The sequence below is a fragment of the Natator depressus genome, chromosome 3, assembly GCF_965152275.1.
Source record: "Natator depressus isolate rNatDep1 chromosome 3, rNatDep2.hap1, whole genome shotgun sequence".
Classification (NCBI taxonomy): domain Eukaryota; kingdom Metazoa; phylum Chordata; order Testudines; family Cheloniidae; genus Natator; species Natator depressus.
Genome location: NC_134236.1, coordinates 88,123,163 through 88,149,938, shown reverse-complemented (window position 1 = coordinate 88,149,938; position 26,776 = coordinate 88,123,163). Strand labels below are relative to the sequence as shown.

General features: G+C 45.6%; 1 protein-coding gene across 1 annotated transcript in view; it reads left to right on the top strand.

Moving 5' to 3' along the window:
* LOC141983950 (myb/SANT-like DNA-binding domain-containing protein 7) overlaps window positions 1-26,525 on the top strand; it is a 58,009-nt gene extending 31,484 nt beyond the window's left edge. The window contains exons 2-3 of the mRNA XM_074946901.1: window positions 25,077-25,683; window positions 26,257-26,525. Coding sequence (XP_074803002.1) covers window positions 25,125-25,643 — 519 coding nt within the window. The 5' untranslated portion in view covers window positions 25,077-25,124 and the 3' untranslated portion in view covers window positions 25,644-25,683; window positions 26,257-26,525. The remainder of the gene's footprint in view (window positions 1-25,076; window positions 25,684-26,256) is intronic.
* Window positions 26,526-26,776: the final 251 nt, after the last annotated feature.

Here is a 26,776-nt window from a genome sequence, read left to right as displayed (position 1 = left end):
CACGGGGACTGCAACTGTGGTTAGCCCTTAAGCAGATGGTGTAAAGAAGGAGAAGGTTCCTTGCACCCTGCCCTGCTGCCAGGGTGAGTTACAGTCTGACCCTTATCTGGTAATCTCTTAGGAGCCGTGACTCTCTTTTTATTTGTTTTGAAATTAAGTAAAGCACCATGGAAATAATTGGCACTATATAAGCAATGCATGATAAAAGCACTATGCTAAGGCAGTGGATCAATACAGATCAGCTATACCTACTACAGTAATTCAACACCACCACCTCCAGTTACAACATTACATTTCCTTCGGCACTTTCCCATTCAAATACTTAACGGGCCCTGCTTAGTTTATCTGACTTGATTAGATCTTAAATGAGTACAGCTGCTTAGTACACGTGATATGGTCACAGCTCAAAGACTAGGTTGCATTATTGCATCACCATCATTCGTTGCTATTCTTATCCTTTGTGTAGTTAGGTGAGCTGACTCAATCAGATGCTCATGGTACCTTGTGAGTCATTACACTAACATGTAAATATATATGTGCACCCTTCTATTATTTAGGGTATGTCTGTGCTAGAAATGCAACAGAGGCACAGCTGTAGTGTAGACACTTACTACAGCAATGGAAGGGGTTCTTCCACTGCTGTAGTAAATCCACCTTTTTGAGAGCTGTGCTATGCTAGAAAGTTAAGTTGTCTTAACTAAGTTGCTCAGGGGTATGAAAAATCCACACTCCTGAGCAGCATAGTTAAGCCAACCTAACCCCCGTTGTAGACAGCGCAAGGTCAGTGGAAGAATTCTTCTGTCAACCTACCTACTGCCTTTTGGGGAGGTGGATTACCTATACTGACAGGAGAACCCCTCCCGTTGGTGCAGGTAAGTGTCTACACTGAAGCACTACCATGGCGCAGGTACAGCAGTGCAGCTGTGTTGCTGTAGCATTTCAAGTGTAGACAAGCCCTGACAGGTGGTAGAGTTCTTCCATCAACCTAGATGTGTCTACACCAGGGCTTATGTTGGATTAATTAAATTGCACAGGGTAGGAAATTTTTCACAGCCCTGCGTGATGTAGTTAAGCTGACCTAACTTTGTAGTGTAGACTCACCCTTAGGCTGTGTCTACACTACAGACCTTACAGCGGCACAGCTGTGCCGCTGCAGCTGCGGCACTGTAAGATCTCCTGTGTAGCCGTTCTATGCTGGTGGGAGAGCGCTCTTCCGGAGGCATAATTAAACCACCCCCAAAGAGTGGCGGTAATGACGTTGGCGGATATGCTCTCCTGTTGACATAGCACTGTCCACACCAGTGCTTTTGTTGGTAAAACTAATGTCGGTCAGGGGTGTGGTTTTTTCACACCCCGACCGACAAAACTTGCTGACAAAAGTGCAAGTGTGCACAAAGTCTTAGTTTCATTTCTCATTTCACCTTTGTCCTCCCCATCCACTCAGCACAATCCTGCACGTTATTCAGGCAAAACGTGTGTCGAAGTCAGTTTACCACTAACAAGAACATCAAGACAAAGAGTGAAATCCTGGTCCCATTGAATTAAATCACAAAACTCTCACTGACTTTAATTAAACCAGGATTTCACCTAACGTGTAAAAAGCATTAAGGAGGGCTGTTTGTCATGACAAAATCATGCATCCTCAAATAAGGCTATTTTACAGATATCTTTTTTTCTTATCCATTACTAAGTACCTCAACACCTTTTAGGCTTCAGTGTCATCACAAAATGTAAATTAATCTAAGTTAAACTTCAAAGAATAACAGACCAAAATATAATTAGAGACAGCCAAAAAGCATATCTAATATAATAGGTCTAATGCTCTGAGACAGCCACCTAATAAACATATATTTTATCAATATTCATTTTAATAATGTATTGTGCTCATGGCATAATCCATCTGTTTAATAATAGAAAGGAAAAAATCACTACAAGTACCTGGTCTAAAATATGAAAGTTCTAATACAGAGTCATTTTCAATAGCAGCTGTCCAAGTCTGTGAAAATACATTTTTGCACATTATATTTAGAATATGAATTGTGCTTTGCATTCTAAGTTGTACCGTGTGAATCATTGATCAGGGTTAGCTAACTCGCATTAGCTAACTTGAGTTAAAAAAGCAGTGCAGACACAGTAACTCGGCTTTTAATTTGGGTTAGCACATTGAGTTCAACCCCATAATGCCTACTGGCTTTAACTCAAGCTGTTAACCCAAGTTGCTGTGACTTTATGTTATTTTAGCCTGAATTAGCTAAGGCAGATTAGCTAACCTAAATTAAGAAGACTATTTATTCTTTGTAAATGTGTATGGTCAAAATGATCTGTCTCTGGTTCATAAGTTGCAGGATCGAGGCATATATTAAAGTCTCCTAATGTTACTTGACAAGGGAGTTTTAGAAATATAGATTCTTTAACCAGATTTCTTGTTGTTATGAGCATCTGAATGATTTTTGTGAACGGAGCTAATATGGTCTGTTTATGTGTGTGGTGGCAAGCCCCATGGAATTGTTGGATCAATATTTTAGGACCATAACTGGCCTTGACTAGGATTTTCAAAGTGGGGCTAAAGAAGTTAGACACCAAGTCGATTGGGTGCCTAACTTAGGGGATGTTCCCACTTAAAATGCTACAGCGCCACTGCCATAGCTATGGTGCTGTAGCCTTTTAGTGTAGACATTATCTACAGTGACAGGATAGGTTCTCCTGTCGGTATAGGTAATCCACTTCCCCAAGAGGCTGTGGCTAGAGCGATGGAAGAATTCTTCCATCAACCCAGCACAGTCTACATGAGGGCTTAGGTCAGCTTAACTACGCAGCTCACGGGTGTGAATTTATCATGCTCCTGAGCAATGGAATTATGCAAATCTAATTTTTTAGTGTCGACCAGGCCTTCCTTAAGTCACTTTGAAAATCCATACCTTTAGCTCAATATGTGCTCATTATTCAAAAGCATTTTAGAACGTTCTCCTTAGAACTACACAGTATGAAGCTGCTGCCTCATTAGACCCCCCTGCTGGAATTTACCTTGTGCACCAGAGAATCTGCCCAGTCCTAGATGCACCATCTGGCAGAGCTATTCTGTTGAATTAACAGAAGTGAAGGGCACATGGAATCCACATTATGCAAGAATGGCCTGGAAACCTTTCAGTTTAAACAATTAAGCTGCCTTGAGGTGTGTTGCAGGAGGATTAAAAAACCCCTCAAACTCCTGCACCTTGTTCTGAAACAATCTTTTGGATTCTTGGAATTATGTTTAATAACAGATTTTTTGTTATAATGTAAAGAAATATGCAGTATACTCCCGTTTACTCAAAACATTATCTGAACCACTGAATTATACGAATCCCTTCCTTGTCCTCCAGCATGAGATACATGGGTTACATGCTGCAGAAACCATGTATATCATGCTGGGGACAAGGAAGGGATTTAAATACTGTAATAATAGAATCATAGAAGATTAGGGTTTGAAGAGACCTCAGGAGGTCATCTAGTTTAACCCCCTGCCCAAATCAGGACCAACCCGAACTAAATCACCCCAGCCAGGGCATTGTCAAGATGGGCCTTAAAAACCTCTAAGGATGGAGATTCCACCACCTCCCTACGTAACCCATTCCACTGCATGACCACCCTCCTAGTGAAATAGTTTTTCCTAATGTGGAAGTATAACATTGTATAAGTATAACGTTGTATAAGGGGACATGCTGGATACATTGTATATGAGAGGGCATGCCAAAACATGTTACAAAGTATCTGAGGGAGCACACATAGGGACAGTTAGCTTTTGAATGGAGAAGCAATTAAGATAGAGCCAGCACGTCTAAGAAGCAGGCATCAGAATGGAAGGTGTGAAGGGCAATTAGTTAAGTTAACTGGAAGCTGTTAAAGGAGATTGTTAAGGGTGGCAGGTAACTGAAGATACGTGACTGGTCTCAGGGATCTCGAAGGGTGGTGACTAAAATCTTTTTCTTCTTTTGTCTGTAACTTCTCTGTAACTTGTTCTCCAAAAAACTGTATAAATTAAGAGACACAAGCCCCACTCGGGGGGCTCACTTCTAAATGTATTAGCAGAGCAGCTTTGCTAATAAAACAGAGTGGTCTGATAAATTGTGAGTCTGAGTCAAACTTTGACAATTTGGAGGTCCCACCGAGATGGCAAGTGGCTTCACTGAGGCTGTGTGATCCCTGACTGCCTTGCAGGACGATCGTGGCAGCCGGCGCCTGGACGCTTAGTCCAAGCGATCCTCCACAAGACAGAAAGGTACACAGCAGCAGCGCAGTCTATGCCATTGAACTTGTTAGTTCCCACTCTGTTCGGGTAGGCGTCTTTGGATCCAGCTTCTGGAATCAGACGTCTCAGGTAATTATTATTTTTGTGCTTTAACCAGTTTGAGGACTGTCTTGTCTTTGTGTCTATCCGTCTTCCCCGTGGTGTGTGTGTGAATCTGGGAGCCATCTCTGTCCGGGGACTGGCTGACCAAGGGGTCCCTGTCCCCACGGTCTGAATAAGTGGAATCTGCACAGCTGCAGCCGCACCACGCCTTGGGTATAACCCCTGGTGTGAAAGCAAGGGCAGTTGAGGCAGTAGCCTGTGGGCTCCTTTCTGTGTGTTGCACCGGGTACCGCTCTGCTGAGCCCGAATTTCCTTCTTGTGTGAGTGCTGTGTGAAGTCCTCCTGGATGGGTAATCAGAAGTCTAAGGTAGAACAGTTCCCTAAGGGAACTCCAGCTTATTTTATGTATTTTAGGAGGGGTCCGGATTCTTGTAGGTTTCTTGAAAAATGGTTCAAATTAGCTCTAGAGAACCCCAAATTACAGTGGCCACTGTTAGGTTCTTGGGACAAGGATCGAGTGGACGCTTTAAAAAGCAAACTCGTCCTCCCAAAAACCAAATTGGAGAGAGGAGAAGTAGACTGCTTCATGCAGTGGTGGGAAGAGGCAAATCATAGATGGACTGAGTCAAAACTCACCTCTCTTAAAAATTCTATCAAAAAACTAACAGTTCAATTGGATGCAGTCTCTCCCACCACTAGTCCGAGCGCTCCCCTTTGCCCAGTCCTGTGCAATGATCCGGATCAAACCCGACCCCCACCATACTCCTGCGCAAATAAGAAATCAGAAAAGGAAAAATCTTCAGTGACTACAGATAATGAAAGTGAAGAAGATACCCTCACTGGCCTCGCAGCTCTGCAAAATATTATGAAGAAGAAATCCAAAGCAGACTGCAAAGATTCTCTTGACATCTCTTCTTGGAAAAGAGAACCTGATGGGAGGTTAATGAGAGACTCTGATCAAACTGTTGTGGCACCCTTACGAGTCCTTAAGATGGGAGAAAGTGAGTCCATATGGGATTATAAGCCCTGGACTCGTACGGAACTTTTATCTATAGTTAAAAGTTTTCCCAAACCACAGGAAAACTCTGTCAAATTTTCTGAGGAGTTTCTGTTAATCTGTGAAACCTCTGAACCCTCTGAGACAGATCTCCTCCAACTGTGTAAATTGTTAGCTCCTGCCAGTTATTATGAAAAATGGTTGGCTGCCGCAGACTGGCCAGCTGAGGCACGCCACTCAACCATAAAAAGTACTGGCCCAGATTCGGCATACAGAGACCGGTGTATGGCTCTTTGGAAGCGCCTGCATCAAGCCATTCCCAAAGTGTGGTCTCCTAAAACAAACTGGACAGCAATACGTTGCTGTAAGCAAGGGCAAAGAGAAAGCCCAGGTGACTATAGGTCCCGGCTAACTGATATTTTCCTACAACATTCAGGAATACAAGAGCCCGATGTAAATGGGCAGGGGGCCTTGGCACATGCATTTGTTGATGGTCTTCTCCTTGCCACAGGCAGCATGTTAAAACGAATAAGTGTGGGATGGGAGACTGAAACCATGGACAAATTGCTGGCAGTAGCAGAGCATTGCCACCGCACTTTAAAAGGAAAGGAGGAACAGTCCTCCCAAAAGTTAATGGCTCTGCAGATACAGCATTATTCAGGACTAAGCAGACCACACCGGGGACAGGGACGGGGTTGCGGAAGGGGGCGGGGGGCTGGATTAACTGGGGTTTGTAACTACTGTAAACAGCCTGGACACTGGAAAAAAGAGTGTCCAAGACGACCTAATAATTGTATGGGAAATCAAGTGAACCCCCCGCTGGTTCCTCCAGCTGATCCCCAACCCTATTTTTCACCCCAACAATGATGGGATGCTGGGGAACCTCGCAAAGTTTTAGCTCCCTTATTACCTCTGTCCCCTACTGGAGAATGTGTCCTGACTGTAAATGATCTCTCTCTCCCTTTCCTTGTTGATACTGGAGCTTCTCTTTCTACAATCCGCACCACTGACTTGCCTGAGGTTCCCCGATCTGGAAAATCTGTGTCTGCTGTTGGCATTACAGGGATCCCTACCTCTTTTCCCTTCTCAAAACCTTTGTCTGTTCAGGTCGGTCCCCTCTCTGAGGAGCATGCATTCCTCCTCTCTGATTCCACCCCTGCAAAGCTTCTGGGACAGGACTTGCTATGCAAACTTGGCTGTTCTATTTACTGCTCCCCAGATGGTGTCTATCTTCTTACCTCTGCTGGTACCCCTATCAAGAATGGCCCCTACATTGTTCTATTTACTGCTCCCCAGATGGTGTCTATTTTCTTACCTCTACTGGTACCCCTATCAAGAATGGCCCCTACATTGCTGCCCTCCTGTATGCAGTTTTACTACCGTCTGCCTTGGCAATTGTTAAGTGTACTTGGCCACTCAGCGGCAGACACCGAGGTGGCAAAAGGTAATGCACTTGCTGATGCTGCTGCAAAACATGCCGCCACTATAAAACCTTCACCAGAAGCGTTTCTTGGTCCCCTCTCTGTCTCTGTAATGCCACCATCCCTGTCTCATCTCGCTCAGCTCCAGGATTCTGCCCCAGAAACAGAGAAAGACTCCTGGAGTACTTTGGGTTGCTCTTTGCATTCTGATTCCCTTTGGTGATCGCCCACCGGTACCTTTGTAGCCCCCCTCTCACTCTACCCGTCTCTAGCCGCCCTGCTACATGGTGTTTCGCATGTCAGCAAGGAGGGGATGGTCTCTGCTATGAGTAAGGCGGGGTGGTGGGCTCCCCATTTCAGCTCCTTTGCAACCCGCCACTGTGCTGCTTGTGTTACTTGTCAAAGCCACAATGTAGGCAAATCTGTAAAAGTAACACAAGGGTTCCGGGGTTTGCCTCAAGCACCTTTCCTACACTGGCAACTTGATTTTGTGCAAATGCCAAAGTGTCAGAAATATGAATTCATTTTAGTTATAATATGTCTGTTTTCGGGTTGGATTGAAGCCTTTCCCTGTCGCAAAGCTGATTCATTGTCCGTTGCAAAATGTCTGTTAAACCACATTATCCCTACCAAGGGAATTCCTGCCACTTTGCCTAGTGACCGGGGAACACATTTTACTGAAAAAATTGTTCAACATCTAAACCAGGTATTACATGTCACCCACCTGTTGCACTGCCCTTACCATCCACAGAGTGCAGGGGCAGTTGAAAGGCGAAATGGTGTGCTTAAAAATAAGCTGGCAAAAATCTGTAGTTCCACAGGGTTAAACTGGCCAGCTGCTTTACCACTGGCCCTTATGGAAATTCGGTCATCCCCATCCCAGAGACACAAATTGAGTCCATTTGAAATCATCATGGGATGCCCTATGCGAACAATGGCTACTATTACCCCAGCCCCAGACCTAAACCTAACTCACAGCACGCTCCTCCAGTACTGCAAAGGGTTAATGCAAGCTGTGAGCTCCTTCCATTCGCAGGTGCGAGCAGCTTGGCCGACGGAACCCACCTCTGCTGCCTGTCACACTCTTGAGCCTGGTGATTGGGTCTACCTGCGGCACCACCTTCGGAAGCACGCCTTGGAACCCCGGTGGAAGGGTCCATACCAGGTACTGCTCACCACCCAGACAGCAGTGAAATTATCCGGCATCGCTGCATGGATCCACGCCTCACAGTGTAAGCCAGCGCCACCTCAAGGGGACCAAGCATCTCTGCAAGACCACGCAGAACCAGCTTCAACCCCAGAAGACAAAGAGGAACAGCCTGCAATACCTTACAATCTGCGCTCTCGTAAGGGTTGCCAGAAGCAGAGGGTAAGCAGACAGCAGGACCCAACAAACAAGAAGCAGTAGTGAGCCTAGCGCCTGCTGCCTGGTGGACGTAAAACCGTGACTGCGGTTCCCTCGAAAGGGGTTGTCGGAACCAGAAAGGGTCCTGCTTCCAACATGTGTCCTTTGAGAAGCTTAATCCTCAGCTACTGTGTCCTGAGGGTCTGGGGAATCCAGAGTGACAGTGACAATTCTTTCATCCAACAACAGGTGCAGATAGCCCAGATCCTGAATATTTCTAATTGCTGGGTCTGCAGCCACATCCCAGCTCACTCACAAGCTAGTATCCCCACCATGGCAATCCCTTTGAATTCCTCAGAGCTTGCTGGAGAACCCTATCCACTTAAAAGGACATGGAAGGAAAATGACACTTGGGGGCTGGGAAAAACATATGTTCCTAAACTTATAAGTGTGGTGAAAGGAAAGGGCCACTGGTGCTGGGTGTGTAATGGGACAGGGCTGAATCTAGGGAAGAGCAGCTGTCTCCAATACATCGTGTCCCATGGTGTATGGGACTATTCAAACAAGGTTGGAGAATGGCGAACCGGGTATGGAAAGATAAACTTCCTCTCAACCTGGGATCAAACCAAAGATTCAATCTCTTGCTCCCCCTACAGCCTCCCTGAGAAAAACAGCACCATCTACAAATGTCATATGAATGCTACCTCTTCTCCCAGTGAAAATCATCCTGTGCCCTTTGGGGGATACTATTCCTCCTTCGTAAATTCTTACATGTCAAAGGGTTGCAGTCAACCCTTCCCAGCTTTAATGGGACATCATTGGGTTTGTGGGGAAAATGCTTACACTGTGTTACCAGCAAATTGGTCAGGTATCTGTTATCCTGCTCAGCTTTTCCCACAATTCCGGGTGCTTCAATCCCTCCCACGAAATCACCTCCGTAATTTCAGGCGAAAAAGGAGGGACTTGCCAGATGCTAAATGGTATGTGGATAACATAAGCCCCCTAACTTGGGAAGAAGCTGTTGGCATTTCTTTAGTCCCAGTAGGGGGGGTAATCCACCATGCAAAAAGGCTTTTAAGGTTACAAGCAGTGGTTGAGATCATGGCCAATGAAACAGGAGAGAGCTTAAAAGCTCTAGCCAAAGAAGCAGGAGTGGTCTGACAAGTGGCCCTCCAAAACCGTCGGGCATTAGATATAATACTGGCAGCCAAAGGAGGGACCTGTGCTCTAATTGGAACAGAATGCTGTGTATACATACCTGATAATACTAATGAGGTAATAAATCGTGCTAGCCATCTGGAGCAAATTGCATACCTTCTCCACGAAGAACCAAGTTCCTTGTGGAAATGGATAAGTAACTTATTCAATTTCTCTAGTCTGGGAAACTGGTTGTTTCAAGGAATCCTGACTATCCTATTTGGAATTCTAATAATCTTTGTGTGTTTTCAATTGATTTCTTCTTGTATCCAAAACTGCACAAGACACACCATCCATCAGGTTACCCCTATCCAGAGTGCTAATCTAATGTTGTTAAATGTCACCAGTGAAAGTAATGAAAAAGAACGATTGATGTATGGAATCCAGTAAGTCATTGGTCATGGGCGTAGCCTTGAGCAAAAGGGGGGATTGTGGAAGTATAACATTGTATAAGTATAACGTTGTATAAGGGGACATGCTGGATACATTGTATATGAGAGGGCATGCCAAAACATGTTACAAAGTATCTGAGGGAGCACACGTAGGGACAGTTAGCTTTTGAATGGAGAAGCAATTAAGATAGAGCCAGCACGTCTAAGAAGCAGGCATCAGAATGGAAGGTGTGAAGGGCAATTAGTTAAGTTAACTGGAAGCTGTTAAAGGAGATTGTTAAGGGTGGCAGGTAACTGAAGATACGTGGCTGGTCTCAGGGATCTCGAAGGGTGGTGACTAAAATCTTTTTCTTCTTTTGTCTGTAACTTCTCTGTAACTTGTTCTCCAAAAAACTGTATAAATTAAGAGACACAAGCCCCACTCGGGGGGCTCACTTCTAAATGTATTAGCAGAGCAGCTTTGCTAATAAAACAGAGTGGTCTGATAAATTGTGAGTCTGAGTCAAACTTTGACACTAATATCCAACCTAGACCTCCCCCAATGCAACTTGAGACCTTTGCTCCTTGTTCTGTCATCTGCCACCACTGAGAACAGCCTAGCTCCAATGTCTTTGGAACCTCCCTTCAGGTAGTTGAAGGCTGCTATCAAATCCCCCCTCATTCTTCTTTTCTCCTGACTAAATAAGCCCTATTCCCTCAGCCTCTCCTCATAAGTCATGTGCCCCAGCCCCCTAATCATTTTCATTGCCCTCCGCTGGAATCTCTCCAATTTCTCCACATCCTTTCTGTAGTGGGGGCCCAAAACTGGATGCAATACTCCAGATGTGGCCTCACCAGTGCCGAATAGAGGGGAATAATCACTTCCAAAGATCTGCTAGCAATGCTCCTACTAATGGAGCCCAATATGCAGTTATTCTTCTTGGCAACAAGGGCACACTGTTGACTCATATCCAGCTTCTCGTCCACTGTCATCCCCAGGTCCTTTTCTGCAGAACTGCAGCTTAGCCAATCGACTCCCAGCCTGTAGCAGTGTATGGGATTCTTCTGTCCTAAGTGCAGGATTCTGCACTTGTCCTTGTTGAACCTCATCAGATTTCTTTTGGCCCAATCCTCCAATTTGTCTAGGTCACTCTGGACCCAATCCCTACCCTCCAACGTATCTACCTTCCCCACCCCCGGTCCCCCAGCTTATTCTTCTCTGTGAACTTTCTGAGGGTGCAATCCATCCCATCATCCAGATCATTAATGAAGATGTTGAACAAAACCAGCCCCAAGACCGACCCCTGGGACACTCTGCTTGATACGGGCTGCTGACAAGCCATCGAGCCGTTGATCACTACCCGTTGAGCCCAACGATCTAGCCAGCTTTCTATCCACCTTATAGTCCATTCATCCAATCCATACTTTTTTAATATGCTGGCAAGAATACTATGGGAGACCGTATCAAAAGCTTTGCTGAAGTCCAGATATATATCATGTTCACTGCTTTCCCCATATCCACAGAGCCAGTTATCTCATCATAGAAGGCAATCAGGTTCGTCAGGCATGACTTGCCCTTGGTGAATCCATGTTGACTGTTCCTGATCACCTTCCTCTCCTCCAAGTGCTTCAAAATGGATTCCTTGAGGACCTGCTCCATGATTTTTCTGGGAACGGAGGTGTGGCTGACCGGTCTGTAGTCCCCCAGATTCTCCTTCTTCCCCCTTTTTAAGATGGGCACTATATTTGCCTTTTTCCAATCATCTGGGACCTCCACCGATCTCCATGAATTTTCAAAGATAATGGCCAATGGCTCTGCAATCACATCAGCCAACTCCCTCAGCACCCTTGGATGCATTCGATCCAGCCCCATGGACTTGTGCATGTTCAGCTTTTCTAAATAGTCCTTAACCTATTCTTTCACCACTGAGGGCTGCTCACCTCCTCCCCATACTGGGCTGCCCAGTGCAGCAGTCTAGGAGCTGACCTTGTCTGTGAAGACTGAGGCAAAAAAAGCATTGAGTACTTCAGCTTTTTCCACATGATCTGTCACTAGGTTGCCTCCCTCATTCAGTAAAGGTCCTACACTTTCCCTGACCTTCTTTTTGTTGCTAACATACCTGTAGAAACCCTTCTTGTTACCCTTCGCATACCTTGCTAGCTGCAACTCCAACTGTGCTTTGGCCTTCCTGATTACACCCCTGCATGCTAGAGCAATATTTTTATACTCGTCCCTAGACATCTATCAAAGTTTCCACTTCTTGTAAGCTTCCTTTTTGTGTTTAAGCTCACCAAAGATTTCTCTGTTAAGCCAAGCTGGTCGCCTGCCATATTTGCTAATCTTTCAGCACATCGGGATGGTTTGTTCCTGCTCCCTCAAAAAGGCTTCTTTAAAATACAGCTAGTTCTTGTGGACTCCTTTCCCCCTCATATTAGTCTCCCAGGGGATCCTGCCCATCAGTTCCCTGAGGGAGTCAAAGTCTGCTTTTCTGAAGTACAGGGTCCGTATTCTGCTGCTCTTCTTTCTTCATTTTGTCAGGATCCTGAACTTGACCATCTCATGATCACTGCTGCCCAGGTTGCCATCCACTTCTACTTCCCCTACCAGTTCTTCTCTGTTTGTGAGCAGCCGGTCAAGAGGAGCACGGTCCCTAGTTGGTTCCTCCAGCACTTGCACCAGGAAGTTATCCCCAAGACTCCAAAAACTTCCTGGATTGTCTGTGCACTACTGGATTGCTCTCCCAGCAGATGTCAGGGTGATTGAAGTCCCCCATGAGAATCAGGGCCTGTGATCTGGAAACTTCTGTTAGTTGTCCGAAGAAATCCTTGTCTACCTTATCCTCCTGGTCTTGTGGTCTATAGCAGATAACCACCACGACATACTGGAGCTCTGAGCAGTCATACTGCTCTCTTACATACAGTGCAACTTCTCCACCTTTTCTCCCAGGCCTGTCCTTCCTGAAGAGTTTGTACCCATCCATGACAGTGCTCCAGTCATGTGAGTTACCCCACCAAGTCTCTGTTGTTCCAATCCTTGACTGTGCCAGGACATCGAATTCTTCCTTTTTGTTTCCCAGCCTTCTTGCATTCATGTATAGGCACCGAAGATAACTAGCCAATTGCCCTGCTTTCTCAGTATGAATCAGGAGGCCTCCCCTGTTGCACCCTCCTACTTGTGTTTCTTCCCAGTATCCCACTTCCCCACTTACCTCAGGGCTTAAGTCTCCATGCCCTGGCCAACCTAGTGTAAAGCCCTCCTCACTACGTTAGCAAGCCTGCCTGCGAAGATGCTCTTCCCTCTCTTCATTAGGTGGTTCCCATCTCTTCCTAGCAATCCTCCTTCCTGGAACAACATCCCTGCTTGTAAACACATTCACTAGAATATGCATGGAAACTGAGTCCAAGAACGATGAAAACACAGTCAATGCACATTTAAAGTGTTATTCAAGTGAATAGTCACAAAAAGGGGTTGGATGTGTGGGCTGAGCTCTCGGGGTCACCCAGGAGAAGAATTATTTTCTGCGGTGTCAGAAGCATTCCAAAGAGGCAGCAAAGGACCTGCTCAAAGATGTTGTTGTTGTTGTTTTCTCTTTCCAGAAAACTTGTATGTATATAATTGGTCCACGACTGGGGCTCCTAGGTGCTACAATAATACAAATTAATACAAAACAAAATAACTACTACTACTAATAATTGTATTTATTACAATTGTGTGTGGGAGGGAGAAACAAAAAGTGCAGACAGTGATGGATGGGAAAAGGGGAGAATGAAAGACTAAAAACCTCACATAACTGGAAAGTACCAATGAAAACACAGAGAAAACAATAAAATTTAATTTACTAATAACCAACCCTGCAAGGTTTTTATTATCAAAGGAGCATGTGGGATAAAGAAATGATAGCAGAGACAGGTGCAGAATTAGCATCCATACAGGTAAAGGCAGATGAGGCAGAAATAGCAGAGGCAGAGACAGATGGCAGCAGTAGCATCTCTTCAGTCCACACACTGAAACCACACATTAGGGGATTGGGCTTTGCTCCAGGCTCTTTCCTGTAACATTCCATCATCTCTCATTTGCTGCAAGTTAGTCACCAAGCTGTGGAACATACCTGCTGCATACTGGGTGAGGAAAAGGGCAAAGCCAAAGAGGAAAAAAGGCTTTTTTGTGGCTTTCCCTTTCTGAACTTTGTTGGAGATGGAGACTGAGCTCTGTCACAGATTAGTGGCCTGTGACAGCGGTGTGGGAGATGAGCATTCTCTGGGATACAGAGCACTAAGATATAAAAGGAAAGAAAAAAGGAGCTGTAGTCGATTGGGTTAAGGGAAATTATGTATCTGCATTGACAGAATAATAAAAACAACAGGAAAATATCCATTTTAATTGAGGTTGCTACCTGCCTCAATTTCAGGAGACAGCCCTGATTTGGTTTTAGTGTTTCCTGTAAGAAGGATTTGCAGGATTTTAAAGCCAGCCTGAAGTAATAACAGAAATAGTTCTTTTCTCCCAAAGGATCCCAAAGTGTTTTACTTACCAAACATGCTATACACTTCATCCTCACTGAAGTGCAGCTATTTCTGGTGTGGAATCATTGCATCTGTTTACAGTTCACAGCAACACTATAGGACTGTTCAACACAGGAAGTGAATAACACCATATTCAATTGAAACAACAAGGGGCTTTTGTGCAGGCAGAATGTAATTATTCAGATTGGAATATTGGAAGGGTTACTCCCATGTCTAAGAGTTATCAGTCCCTTAACAAGGAAGGCTAACAGAGGGAGTTTGCCTGGGGAGAGCTCACTGAGGCTTACATCTTGCAGACTCCTCTGAGTAGTTACTAAAACTCCTGAGGAAGCTCGTAGAAGGAAGGTAGTTTGGATGGTGAGCGTTCAGCTGTTGTGACCTGCACAGGATGTGCCATGTTTGTCCTTCTTCCACAGGACAGAAGTGACTTTGTCTGTACAAAGTGCAAGCTGGTCTCCATATTGGAAGAGAAGATCCAAGGTCTGGAGAAACAAGTATCAACCCTGCATTGCATAAGAGAAACTGAAGATTTCCTGGACAGACATCAGGATATGATTCTACGGACACAACGTTCTGAAATTTCAGAGCAAGCTGCGTAGTGGGTACAGAAGGACGGTGAAGAAATTTGGAAGCATGTCACCTCCAGAAGAAGAAAGGGGATCATCCATGTATCAGCAACACAGATACAGGTAAGCAACCGTTTTCATGTTCTCTCCACAGGTACTAATGCGGAGAGTGGACTAGATGATACATCTGAGGGAAGGGAACAGAAGGAGACTCTGCCGATTGGAAGGCATGAGATGCACTGTCCTAGAGATGGGGGTTCCATGACCACCGCTCCCAAGAAAAGGAGGCGGGTGGTGGTGGTGGTTGGGGACTCTATCCTCAGGGGGACTGAGTCATCTATCTGCCTCCCGACTGGGAAAACCGAGAAGACTGCTGCTTGCCAGGAGCTAGGATTCACGATGTGACGGAGAGACTGCCGAGACTCATCAAGCCCTCAGATCGCTACCCCTTCCTGCTTCTCCACGTGGGCACCAGTGATACTGCTAAGAATGACCTTGAGCAGATCACTGCAGACTACGTGGCTCCGGGAAGAAGGATAAAGGAGTTTGAGGCACGAGTGGTGTTCTCGTCCATCCTCCCCGTGGAAGGAAAAGGCCCGGGTAGAGACCGTCAAATCATGGAAGTCAACGAATGGCTACGCAGGTGGTGTCGGAGAGAAGGCTTTGGATTCTTTGACCATGGGATGGCGTTCCAAGAAGGAGGTGTGCTAGGCAGAGACAGGCTCCACCTAATGAAGAGAGGGAAGAGCATCTTCGCAAGCAGGTTGGCTAACCTAGTGAGGAGGGCTTTAAACTAGGTTCACTGGGGGAAGGAGACCAAAGCCCTGAGGTAAGTGGGGATGTGGGATACCGGGAGGAAGCACGAGCAGGAGAGCATGAGAGGCGAGGGCTCCTGCCTCATACTGAGAAAGAGGGACGATCAGCGAGTTATCTCAAGTGCCAAGCCTGGGAAACAAGTGCAAGAAGCCTGGGAAACAAGCAGGGAGAACTGGAAGTCCTGGCACAGTCAAGGAATTATGATGTGATTAGAATAACAGAGACTTGGTGGGATAACTCACATGACTGGAGTACTGTCATGGATGGATATAAACTGTTCAGGTAGGACAGGCAGGGCAGAAAAGGTGTGTGGGGAGGGTGGTTGCATTGAATGTACGAGAGCAATATGACTGCTCAGAGCTCTGGTATGAAACTGCAGAAAAACCTGAGAATCTCTGGATTAAGTTTAGAAGTGTGAGTAACAAGGGTGATGTCATGGTGGGAGTCTGCTATAGACCACTGGACCAGGGGGATGAGATGGATGAGGCTTTCTTCTGGCAACTAACGGAAGTTACTAGATCACAGGCCCTGGTTCTCATGGGAGAATTCAGTCACCCTGATATCTGCTGGGAGAGCAATACAGCAGTGCACAGACAATCCAGGAAGTTTTTGGAGTCTTGGTGATAACTTCCTGGTGCAAGCGCTGGAGGAACCAACTAAGGACCGTGCTCCTCTTGACCGGCTGCTCACAAACAGAGAAGAACTGGTAGGGGAAGTAGAAGTGGATGGCAACCTGGGCAGCAGTGACCATGAGATGGTCGAGTTCAGGATCCTGACACAAGGAAGAAAGGAGAGCAGCAGAATACAGACTCTGGACTTCAGAAAAGCAGACTTTGACTCCCTCAGGGAACTGATGGGCAGGATCCCCTGGGAGAATAACATGAGGGGGAAAGGCGTCCAGGAGAGCTGGCTGAATTTTAAAGGATCCTTATTGAGGTTACAGGGACAAACTATCCCAATGTGTAGAAAGAATAGTAAATATGGTAGGCGACCAGCTTGGCTTAACAGTGAAATCCTTGCTGATCTTAAACACAAAAAAGAAGCTTACAAGAAGTGGAAGATTGGACGAATGACCAGGGAGGAGTATAAAAATATTTTTCCAGCATGCAGGAGTGAAATCAGGAAGGCCAAATCACACTTGGAGTTACAGCTAGCAACAGATGTTAAGAGTAACAAGAAGGGTTTCTTCAGGTATGTTAGCAACAAGAAGAAAGTCAAGGAAAGTGTGGGCCCCTTACTAAATGAGGGAGGCAACCTAGTGACAGAGGATGTGGAAAAAGCTAATGTACTCAATGCTTTTTTTGCCTCTGTCTTCACAAACAAGGTCAGCTCCCAGACTACTGCACTGGGCAGGACAGCATGGGGAGGAGGTGACCAGCCCTCTGCAGAGAAAGAAGTGGTTCGGGACTATTTAGAAAAGCTGGATGAGCACAAGTCCATGCGCTGCATCCGAGAGTGCTAAAGGAGTTGGCGGATGTGATTGCAGAGCCATTGGCCATTATCTTTGAAAACCCATGGAGATTGGGGGAAGTCCTGGACGACTGGAAAAAAGGCTAATGTAATGCCCAACTTTAAAAAAGGGAAGAAGGAGGATCCTGGGAACTACAGGCCAGTCAGCCTCACCTCAGTCCCTGGAAAAATCATGGAGCAGGTCCTCAAGGAATCAATTCTGAAGCACTTAGAGGAGAGCAAAGTGATCAGGAACAGTCAGTATGGATTCACCAAGGGCAAGTCATGCCTGACTAATCTAATTGCTTTCTATGAGTAGATAACTGGCTCTGTGGATGAAGGGAAAGCAGTGGACGTGTTATTCCTTGACTTTAGCAAAGCTTTTGACACGTCTCCCACAGTATTCTTGCCAGCAAGTTAAAGAAGTATGGGCTGGATGAATGGACTATAAGGTGGATAGAAAGCTGGCTAGATTGTCAGGTTCAATGGGTAGTGATCAATGGCTCCATGTCTAGTTGGCAGCCAGTATCAAGCGGAGTTCCCCAAGGGTCGGTCCTGGGGCCGGTTTTGTTCAATATCTTCATTAATGATCTGGATTATGGCGTGGATTGCACCCTCACCAAGTTTGCAGATGACACTAAACTGGGAGGAGAGATAGAGACGCTGGAGGGTAGGGATAGGACACAGAGGGCCCTAGACAAATTAGAGGATTGGGCCAAAAGAAATCTGATGAGGACAAATGCAGAGTCCTGTATTTAGGGTGGAAGAATCCCATGCACCGTTATAGATTAGGGACCGAATGGCTAGGCAGCAGTTCTACAGAAAAGGACCTAGGGGTTACAGTGACGAGAACCTGGATATGAGTCAACAGTGTGCCCTTAAAAAGAAAAGGAGTACTTGTGGCACCTTAGAGACTAACACATTTATTTGAGCATAAGCTTTCGTGAGCTACAGCTCACTTCATCAAATGCATGTAGTGGAAAATACAGGGGGGAGATTTAATATACACAGAGAACATGAAACAATGGATGTCACCATACACACTGTAACGAGAGTGATCAGGTAAGGTGAGCTATTACCAGCAGGAGAGACAAAAACCTTTTGTAGTGATAATCAAGGTGGGCCATTTCCAGCAGTTGACAAGAACGTCTGAGGAACAGTGGGTGGGGGCGGAAATAAATATGGGGAAATAGTTTTACTTTGTGTAATGACACATCAACTCCCAGTCTTTATTTAAGCCTAAGTTAATGGTGTCCAGTTTGCAAATTAATTCTAATTCAGCAGTCTCTCATTGGAGTCTGTTTTTGAAGTTTTTTTGTTGAAGAACTGCAACTTTTAGGTCTGTAATCAAGTGACCAGAGAGATTGAAGTGTTCTCCGACTGGTTTTTGAATGTTATAATTCTTGACATCTGATTTGTGTCCATTTATTCTTTTATGTAGAGACTGTCCGGTTTGACCAATGTACATGGCAGAGGGGCATTGCTGGCACATGATGGCATATATCACATTGGTGGATGTGCAGGTGAACGAGCCTCTGATAGTGTGGCTGATGTTATTAGGCCCTGTGATGGTGTCCCCCGAATAGATATGTGGGCACAGTTGGCAACGGGCTTTGTTGCAAGGATAGGTTCCTTGGTTAGTGGTTCTGTTGTGTGGTGTGTGGTTGCTGGTGAGTATTTGCTTCAGGTTGGGGGGCTGTCTGTAAGCAAGGACTGGCCTGTCTCCCAAGATCTGTGAGAGTGATGGGTCGTCATTCAGGATAGGTTGTAGTTCCTTGATGATGCATTGGAGAGGTTTTAGTTGGGGCTGAAGGTGATGGCTAGTGGCGTTCTGTTATTTTCTTTGTTGGGCCTGTCCTATAGTAGGTAACTTCTGGGTACTCTTCTGGCTCTGTCAATCTGTTTCTTCACTTCAGCAGGTGGGTATTGTAGTTGTAAGAATGCTTGATAGAGATCTTGTAGGTGTTTGTCTCTGTCTGAGGGGTTGGAGCAAATGCGGTGGTATCGTAGACCTTGGCTGTAGACAATGGATCATGTGGTGTGGTCTGGATGAAAGCTGGAGGCATGTAAGTAAGTGTAGCGGTCAATAGGTTTCCAGAATAGGGTGGTGTTTATGTGACCATCGCTTATTAGCACCGTAGTGTCCAGGAAGTGGATCTCTTGTATGGACTGGTCCAGGCTGAGGTTGATAGTGGGATGGAAATTGTTGAAATCATGGTGGAATTCCTCAAGGGCTTCTTTTCCATGGGTCCAGATGATGAAGATGTCATCAATGTAGTGCAAGTAGAGTAGGAGCATTCGGGGATGAGAGCTGAGGAAGTGTTGTTCAAAGTCAGCCATAAAAATGTTGGCATACTGTGGGGCCATGCGGGTACCCATAGCAGTGCCGCTGATTTGAAGGTATACATTGTCCCCAAATGTGAAGTAGTTATGGGTGAGGACAAAGTCACAAAGTTCAGCCACCAGGTTTACCGTGACATTATCGGGGATACTGTTCCTGATGGCTTGTAGTCCATCTTTGTGTGGAATGTTGGTGTAGAGGGCTTCTACATCCATAGTTGCTAGGATGGTGTTTTCAGGAAGATCACCGATGGATTGTAGTTTCCTCAGGAAGTCATTGGTGTCTCAAAGATAGCTGGGAGTGCTGATAGCGTAGGGCCTGAGGAGGGAGTCTACATAGCCAGACAATCCTGCTTTCAGAGTGCCAATGCCTGAGATGATGAGGCTTCCAGGATTTCCAGGTTTATGGACCTTGGGTAGCAGATAGAATACCTCTGGTCGGGGTTCTAGAGGTGTGTCTGTGCAGATTTGTTCTTGTGCTTTTTCAGGGAGTTTCTTGAGCAGATGATGTAGTTTCTTTTGGTAACCCTCAGTGGGATCACAGGGTCATGGCTTGTAGAATGTGGTGTTGGAGAGCTGACTGGCAGCCTTTTGTTCATATTCCAAAGTGTGCCCTTGTTGCCAAGAAGGCCAGTGGCATTTTGGGTTGTATAAGTAGGGGCATTGCCAGCAGATTGAGGGACATGATCGTTCCCCTCTATTCAATATTGGTGAGGCCTCATCTGGAGTACTGTGTCCAGTTTTGGGCCCCATACTACAAGAAGGATGTGATAAAATTGGAAAGCATCCAGCAGAGGGCAAAAAAATGATTAGGGGACTGGAACACATGACTTATGAGGAGAGGCTGAGGGAACTGGGATTGTTTAGTCTGCAGAAGAGAAGAATGAGGGGGGATTTGATAGCTGCTTTCAACTACCTGAAAGGGGGTTCCAAAGAGGACAGATCTAGACTGTTCTCAGTGGTAGCAGATGACAGAACGAGGAGTAATGTTCTCAAGTTGCAGTGGGGCAGGTTTAGGTTGGATATTAGGAAAAACTTTTTCACTAGGAGGGTGGTGAAGCACTGGAATAGGTTACGTAGGCAGGTGGTGGAATCTCCTTCCTTTGAGGTTTTTAAGATCAGGCTTGACAAAGCCCTGGCTAGAATGATTTAGTTGGGGATTGGCCCTGCTTTGAGCAGGGGGTTGGACTTGATGACCTCCTGAGGTCCCTTCCCACCCTGATATTCTATGATAATGTTAATACCTTTGCTATTAGTTAAAATATCTCATGATACTTTTTGTATCTCAAGTGGTCAGGATCTTGATTTTAGATCAAGTCTGATCTGAGACATCTTCAGGACTGATGCAGTATACTCAGCTTGAAAAGTTCTGTTGTGACGTGATGTAATGTCACAATACAATGACAGAATCAAGAAGTTGAAGTGCAAACATCATGGCTAGAGCTGTCCAAAACATGCATATTAAAACCCCAAATGACAAGACATCCACCTGGTTTGGATTACAAACTGAAAATTCACACCTGGCTCCTCATATGTGATGAAATTTGTGGACATCTGTGAAGCTCTAGGCTGGGGAGCAGCTCTAAGTCAGGGCTGGGGCTGGCCCTGAGAATCAGAAAGTTATTGCAGTCAGCTCCCTGACACCCCCAATCTTTTTTACTGTGCTGAGAGGAGCTTTGGCACAAGACAAAATCAAGTCCATCATCTGTAGTTAGCCCTAGAGATGGAACTGAATGGCCCAGCTTGTATCAGTAGGTGAATGCCCCAAAGTTTAGGTGTATTTTGATCTGTAGTTTTTGGTTTAGGCTGATGTCATTAGCTATACATACAGATACTATGCTTTGCATTCCATTCATACTTCCTCATCTGTGACCTACCCGCATGATAATGAAACTAATGAACCTGCATTAGGGTAGCTACACTTTTACACCTGAAACAGATGCATTTCACTGGCAGGATGGGTATTCTCAAAGAGCTACAAATCATTTATCTCCTTAGCCCCTCATGCTTTCTTTTGATATATTCCTTCCTTCTAGAACAGTGGTTGCTGAATGGCGAGGAATGATAATTGATCCAGTGTTGCACTGAACAGTCAAATGTCCAATGATCTCTGCAAAGTCAAAAATGGTTTGTCATGTTATTAGATTACTAATGGGTATTTTTGATGGCATGGTTTTTGTTCAAGGAGTGATTTTAGGATAAGCATAAACATTCAAAAGTTTATGCTTATCCTCATTTATTAGAACTTCTCTGATTTGGAAATTGTGCTGGACAATTCATAAGGTCATAGTTTTCCAATATATTAAATATTTCTGACTTTCAGGCATTTCAGAAATGTTCTTTTACTTGTTATGATGGTATTTCTGTTTCTGGTCCTCACCAAAATCAAAATGTCAATGAAAGTCATTGAAAAACCAAAGCACAAGAAAAGTTACACAGTTTCTTTGAAAATGATCTAGTGAAATCCCACTTTGAATTGATTTTTTAATTAAGGTTTGGTTCAATTTTTATTTTATTGGAGTTGATTTATGCATCCCTAGATTCCAAGGAGTGTGAGACGTTTTAAAATCTGTTACACTTATTTTGATCAGTCACCTTTCAGAAGTAAAGGAGTGCTTAGGAACCTAACATTTTATTAGTTTTGTATTTATTCATTCTTCTGTACAGTTACTTCTGTTTCCATTTGGGAATGGGAAAAAAAGTATTGTAATAATCTTGATTCAAGCAAAACAGTATGTTTTTGGTTAAAATTTGTTATTACTTAGCTCCACGTGGTAGAAAACAAGGCTTGCCAAAGTTTTTCTTTCTTTAATAATTTAACACAGTTAGCCAAAGTCGATCATGGTGTAACTTCATTCACATTAATGAAATTACATTAGGAATCAATTTGGCCCAATTTGGTGCAGTGAATTGTCTATAAGAGACACATTCTTATATTTTGCATGTAGCTTAATTTAACAAAACCACCACCAACCATTTCTGCAGCTCAGTATTATCAAAAGTATCATTGTGAGTCATGCTGAGAATGAACATACTACGGAAACAGCACCAATATAAAAATATATTTAAAGTCAGCATTCCTGTGGCATTAAAAAGAATGTGGCTGAGGAAAATGGCAGAAATAATTGATTTAAGAGAAGCAAAGTTTAGCAAAGTTATGGATATTATAATTTCTAAGTGTTTTACTGTACTCTGTAGTTAAATTAGGTTCCAAGTGGATGGAGGGAAAATAGGACCGTCTGAGAAAGGACAATCTGACAATCTAACCAATTAGAAATCAAAGAGGGAATGCCACAAGCAAATGACCCTGGGACCCTCACCCTCTAGAGCAATACTGTGACACTAGTCTCCTTTTAGGTAACACAAACAAGACCATCTTAAAAACACCACTCTTAGACAACTCCAGTGATGTCTAGCCAAAGAATTTTTATTGAGGTTTGTGGATGCAGTCACTAAACCTGCAGCCTATAAGAAAGGCATATATTGACCACACAGCACATTGACTACCCATGTAATTTCTTGGTCCCCAGTAAACTCTGGGCTGGAACTGGTCTAAGACATACAACATTATCCACTTAAGGCCTGATCCATTTCAAGGACAGCATGCACTAGTATAGTGTCCTACCTACTGAATCTCATTCATTTGTTCATATTCAGTTTAGAATTCTTTTCTTTGGTCCTCTGCAGAATATTATACAAGCTCTTCCTGTGTGGTTGATCACTCTCAGGCCCAATCAGGAGATCAGCAATAATGACTTCCAACTCATTCAACTGCCCAAATATCTGGGAGGCAATAATTTGGCAAAACTAAGAAGCTGAGACAATCCCAAAGGGAAGGTACTTAAACATACATCTACTCAACGGGCAGCTGAAAGTGCAGAGTTTCAAACTTTCTGCATTTAATCAGACCTGCCAAGAACTGTGGCTTCCATCCAAAACTGAAAATGCCCTTGTGTTTTGAAGTCTAGACATGGCCTCACCATCTGTTCTCATAGAGAAGCACTCATATTTGATGTCCTTATTCAAAAATCTTGGATCTATACATATCCTTGGTTTTATTATGGTGACCATATTGTTAAGCCACTTAGTCTGTGGCAGTATTTGCTCAATAACATACAGTTTTGACATTCTATCAAATTCAGCTTTTTATATAATATATGTCAGAGCTTGTGATAGCTCTTGGGGCACCCAGGACCGTGAGTCACCTTGTTACATCCCCTTCCTATTACATGAAGGAGTCTTGGCTGTGCCTGATGGGGAGTCAGCTCCCTAACACCAGCAACCTTTGAGCCACTCAAGCACTCTCCTCAGCTATGCCAGGCCTGTCTTTGCCTTGCACTCAGTCCCCGAGTCTCTTTGAAGTGCCCCTGTGTGGTACCCAGCACTTGACACTGGCTACTCAGAGAAATCCCAGAGCCTCTGCCCCCAAAGGGGCAGTGTACCCCAGTTTACCAATGTTACCTTCAACCACCGCTTCTGTAAACCACACAGCACTTGTGAGCACTTCTAATGAAACAAAAGTAGGGTTATTTAAGGAAAAAATAAAGATGTAACTAGAAACGAGAGAAAGTGATGGAAGCAAATGATTACAATACAAAACAAAACCATAATGCACAAACCTGGGTTTATACTTACTAATAGTTTCCTTTCCTATCTAATAAAGTGGGTCCCCCTCAGTCTGTTGCAGAGCTGGCTGCTTTCACAAGAACCATAAGGATTTAATCAGAAAACTTCATAAGGGGGTTCATCAGTGAATGAATCCAGGGGGGGTCTCTCTGTCTTCTGTGTTATAGTTGAAACAGTCTTTTGCTCCTATTCGTAGACAGGGCAAACCCCTGCCTTTTTCTAATGTTCCTTTTTTCCGTGGGCGGTGGGTATCGTAGGCAGGGGGAGGGTGTGCCTCCCCAAACAGCCTACTGTGGCCCCGCCCCAGGCCAGCATGCCTCCCACAGGGACTCGGGGACATTGGGGTAGCTGGTGCTGGGCCGCGCTGCCTGCCTGGTGCTCTGAGACTGGAGGCCACTGGGAGCTGGGGACCCGGCAACCGCTCTGCCCAGACACCCGGAGCCCCGGGGCTGGGGGCGCAGCAGCCTCACTGCCCGACTCCCTGGAGCTGTGGGCGCTGAGGCTGTGGTGCACCAGGGCTGGGGCCTCGCACGCTGGCTGGCCGGTGCTGGGGCCGGGGACCATGGTGGGGGTGCTTTGGGCTCCTGCGGGGGAGCGGGGTCAGAAGGGTCGGAGGGAGGCAGAATGGGAGGAGCGGAGCCTTGGGCGTAAGAGGAGGAGCCGGGGGTTAGCCTCTGACCCAGCCACCCATGCTTTTTTCCTCTTACTGGTTTTAGTTCTTTGCAGTTGCATCTGATGGTTTTCCCTTGAAAGTCTTAGCCCTGGTCTACACTAGGAGTTGAGGTCGAATTTAGCAGCGTTAAATCGATTTAACCCTGCACCCGTCCACACGACTAAACCCTTTTTTTTGACTTAAAGGGCTCTTAAAATCGATTTCCTTACTCCACCCCCGACAAGTGGTTTAGCGCTGAAATCAGCCTTGCTGGGTCGAATTTGGGGTACTGTGGACACAGTTAGACGGTATTGGCCTCCGGGAGCTATCCCAGAGTGCTCCATTGTGACCACTCTGGACAGCACTCTCAACTCAGATGCACTGGCCAGGTAGACAGGAAAAGGCCTGCGAACTTCTGAATTTCAATTTCCTGTTTGGCCAGCGTGGCGAGCTGCAGGTGACCATACAGAGCTCATCAGCAGAGGTGACCATGATGGAGTCCCAGAATCTCAAAAGAGCTCCAGCATGGACCGAACAGGAGGTACGGGATCTAATCACTGTATGGGGAGAGGAATCCGTGCTATCAGAACTCCGTTCCAGTTTTCGAAATGCCAAAACATTTGTCAAAATCTCCCAGGACATGAAGGACAGAGGCCATAACAGGGACCCAAAGCAGTGCTGCGTGAAACTTAAGAAGCTGAGGCAAGCCTACCAGAAAACCAGAGAGGCGAACAGCCGCTCCGGGTCAGAGCCCCAAACATGCCGCTTCTATGATGAGCTGCATGCCATTTTAGGGGGTTCAGCCACCACTACCCCAGCCATGTTGTTTGACTCCTTCAATGGAGATGGAGGCAACACGGAAGCAGGTTTTGGGGACGAGGAAGATGATGATGATGAGGAGGAGGTTGTAGATAGCTCACAGCAAGCAAGCGGAGAAACCGGTTTTCCCGACAGCCAGGAACTGTTTCTCACCCTGGACCTGGAGCCAGTATCCCCCGAGCCCACCTAAGGCTGCCTCCCGGACCCGCCAGGCAGAGAAGGGACCTCTGGTGAGTGTACCTTTTAAAATACTATACATGGTTTAAAAGCAAGCATGTTTTAATGATTAATTTGCCCTGGCATTCGTGGTTCTCCTGGATGAACTCCCAAAGCCTTTGCAAAAGGTTTCTGGGGAGGGCAGCCTTATTCCACCCACCATGGTAGGACACTTTACCACACTAGGCCAGTAGCACGTACTCGGGAATCATTGTAGAACAAAGCATTGCAGTGTATGTTTGCTGGCATTCAAACAACATCCATTCTTTATCTCTCTGTGTTATCCTCAGGGGAGTGATATCATTCATGGTCACCTGGTTGAAATAGGGTGCTTTTCTTAAGGGGACATTCAGAGATGGGCTGTTTGCCTGTGGCTGAAAAGAAATGTTCCCCGCTGTTAGCCACGGGGAGCGGGGAGGGTGGAGGTGCTAGCTACGTGTTTGGGGGAGGCAAAATGCGACCTTCGAACGAAAGCACATGTGCTATGTCTGGAATGTTAACAGCAAGGTTACCGTGAAGGAGTGCACCCATTGTTCTATAAAATGTGTCTTTTAAAATACCACTGTCCTTTTTTTTTTCTCCACCAGCTGCATGTGTTTCAAGGATCACAGGATCTTCTCCTTCCCAGAGGCTAGCAAAGATCAGAAGGCAAAAAAAACGCACTCGTGATGAAATGTTCTCTGAGCTCATGCTGTCCTCCCACACTGACAGAGCACAGACGAATGCATGGAGGCAGACAATGTCAGAGTGCAGGAAAGCACAAAATGACTGGGAGGAGAGGTGGCGGGCTGAGGAGAGTAAGTAGTGGGCTGAAGAGAGGGCTGAAGCTGAAAGGTGGTGGCAGGGTGATGAAAGGAGGCAGGATTCAATGCTGAGGCTGCTGGAGGATCAAACTAATATGCTCCAGCATATGGTTGAGCTGCAAGAAAGGCAGCAGGAGCACAGACTGCCACTACAGCCCCTGTGTAACCAACCGCCCTCCTCCACAAGTTCCATAGCCTCCTCACCCAGACGCCCAAGAATGCGGTGGGGGGACCTCCGGCCACACAGCCACTCCACCCCGGAGGATTGCCCAAGAAACAGAAGGTTGGCATTCAATAAGTTTTA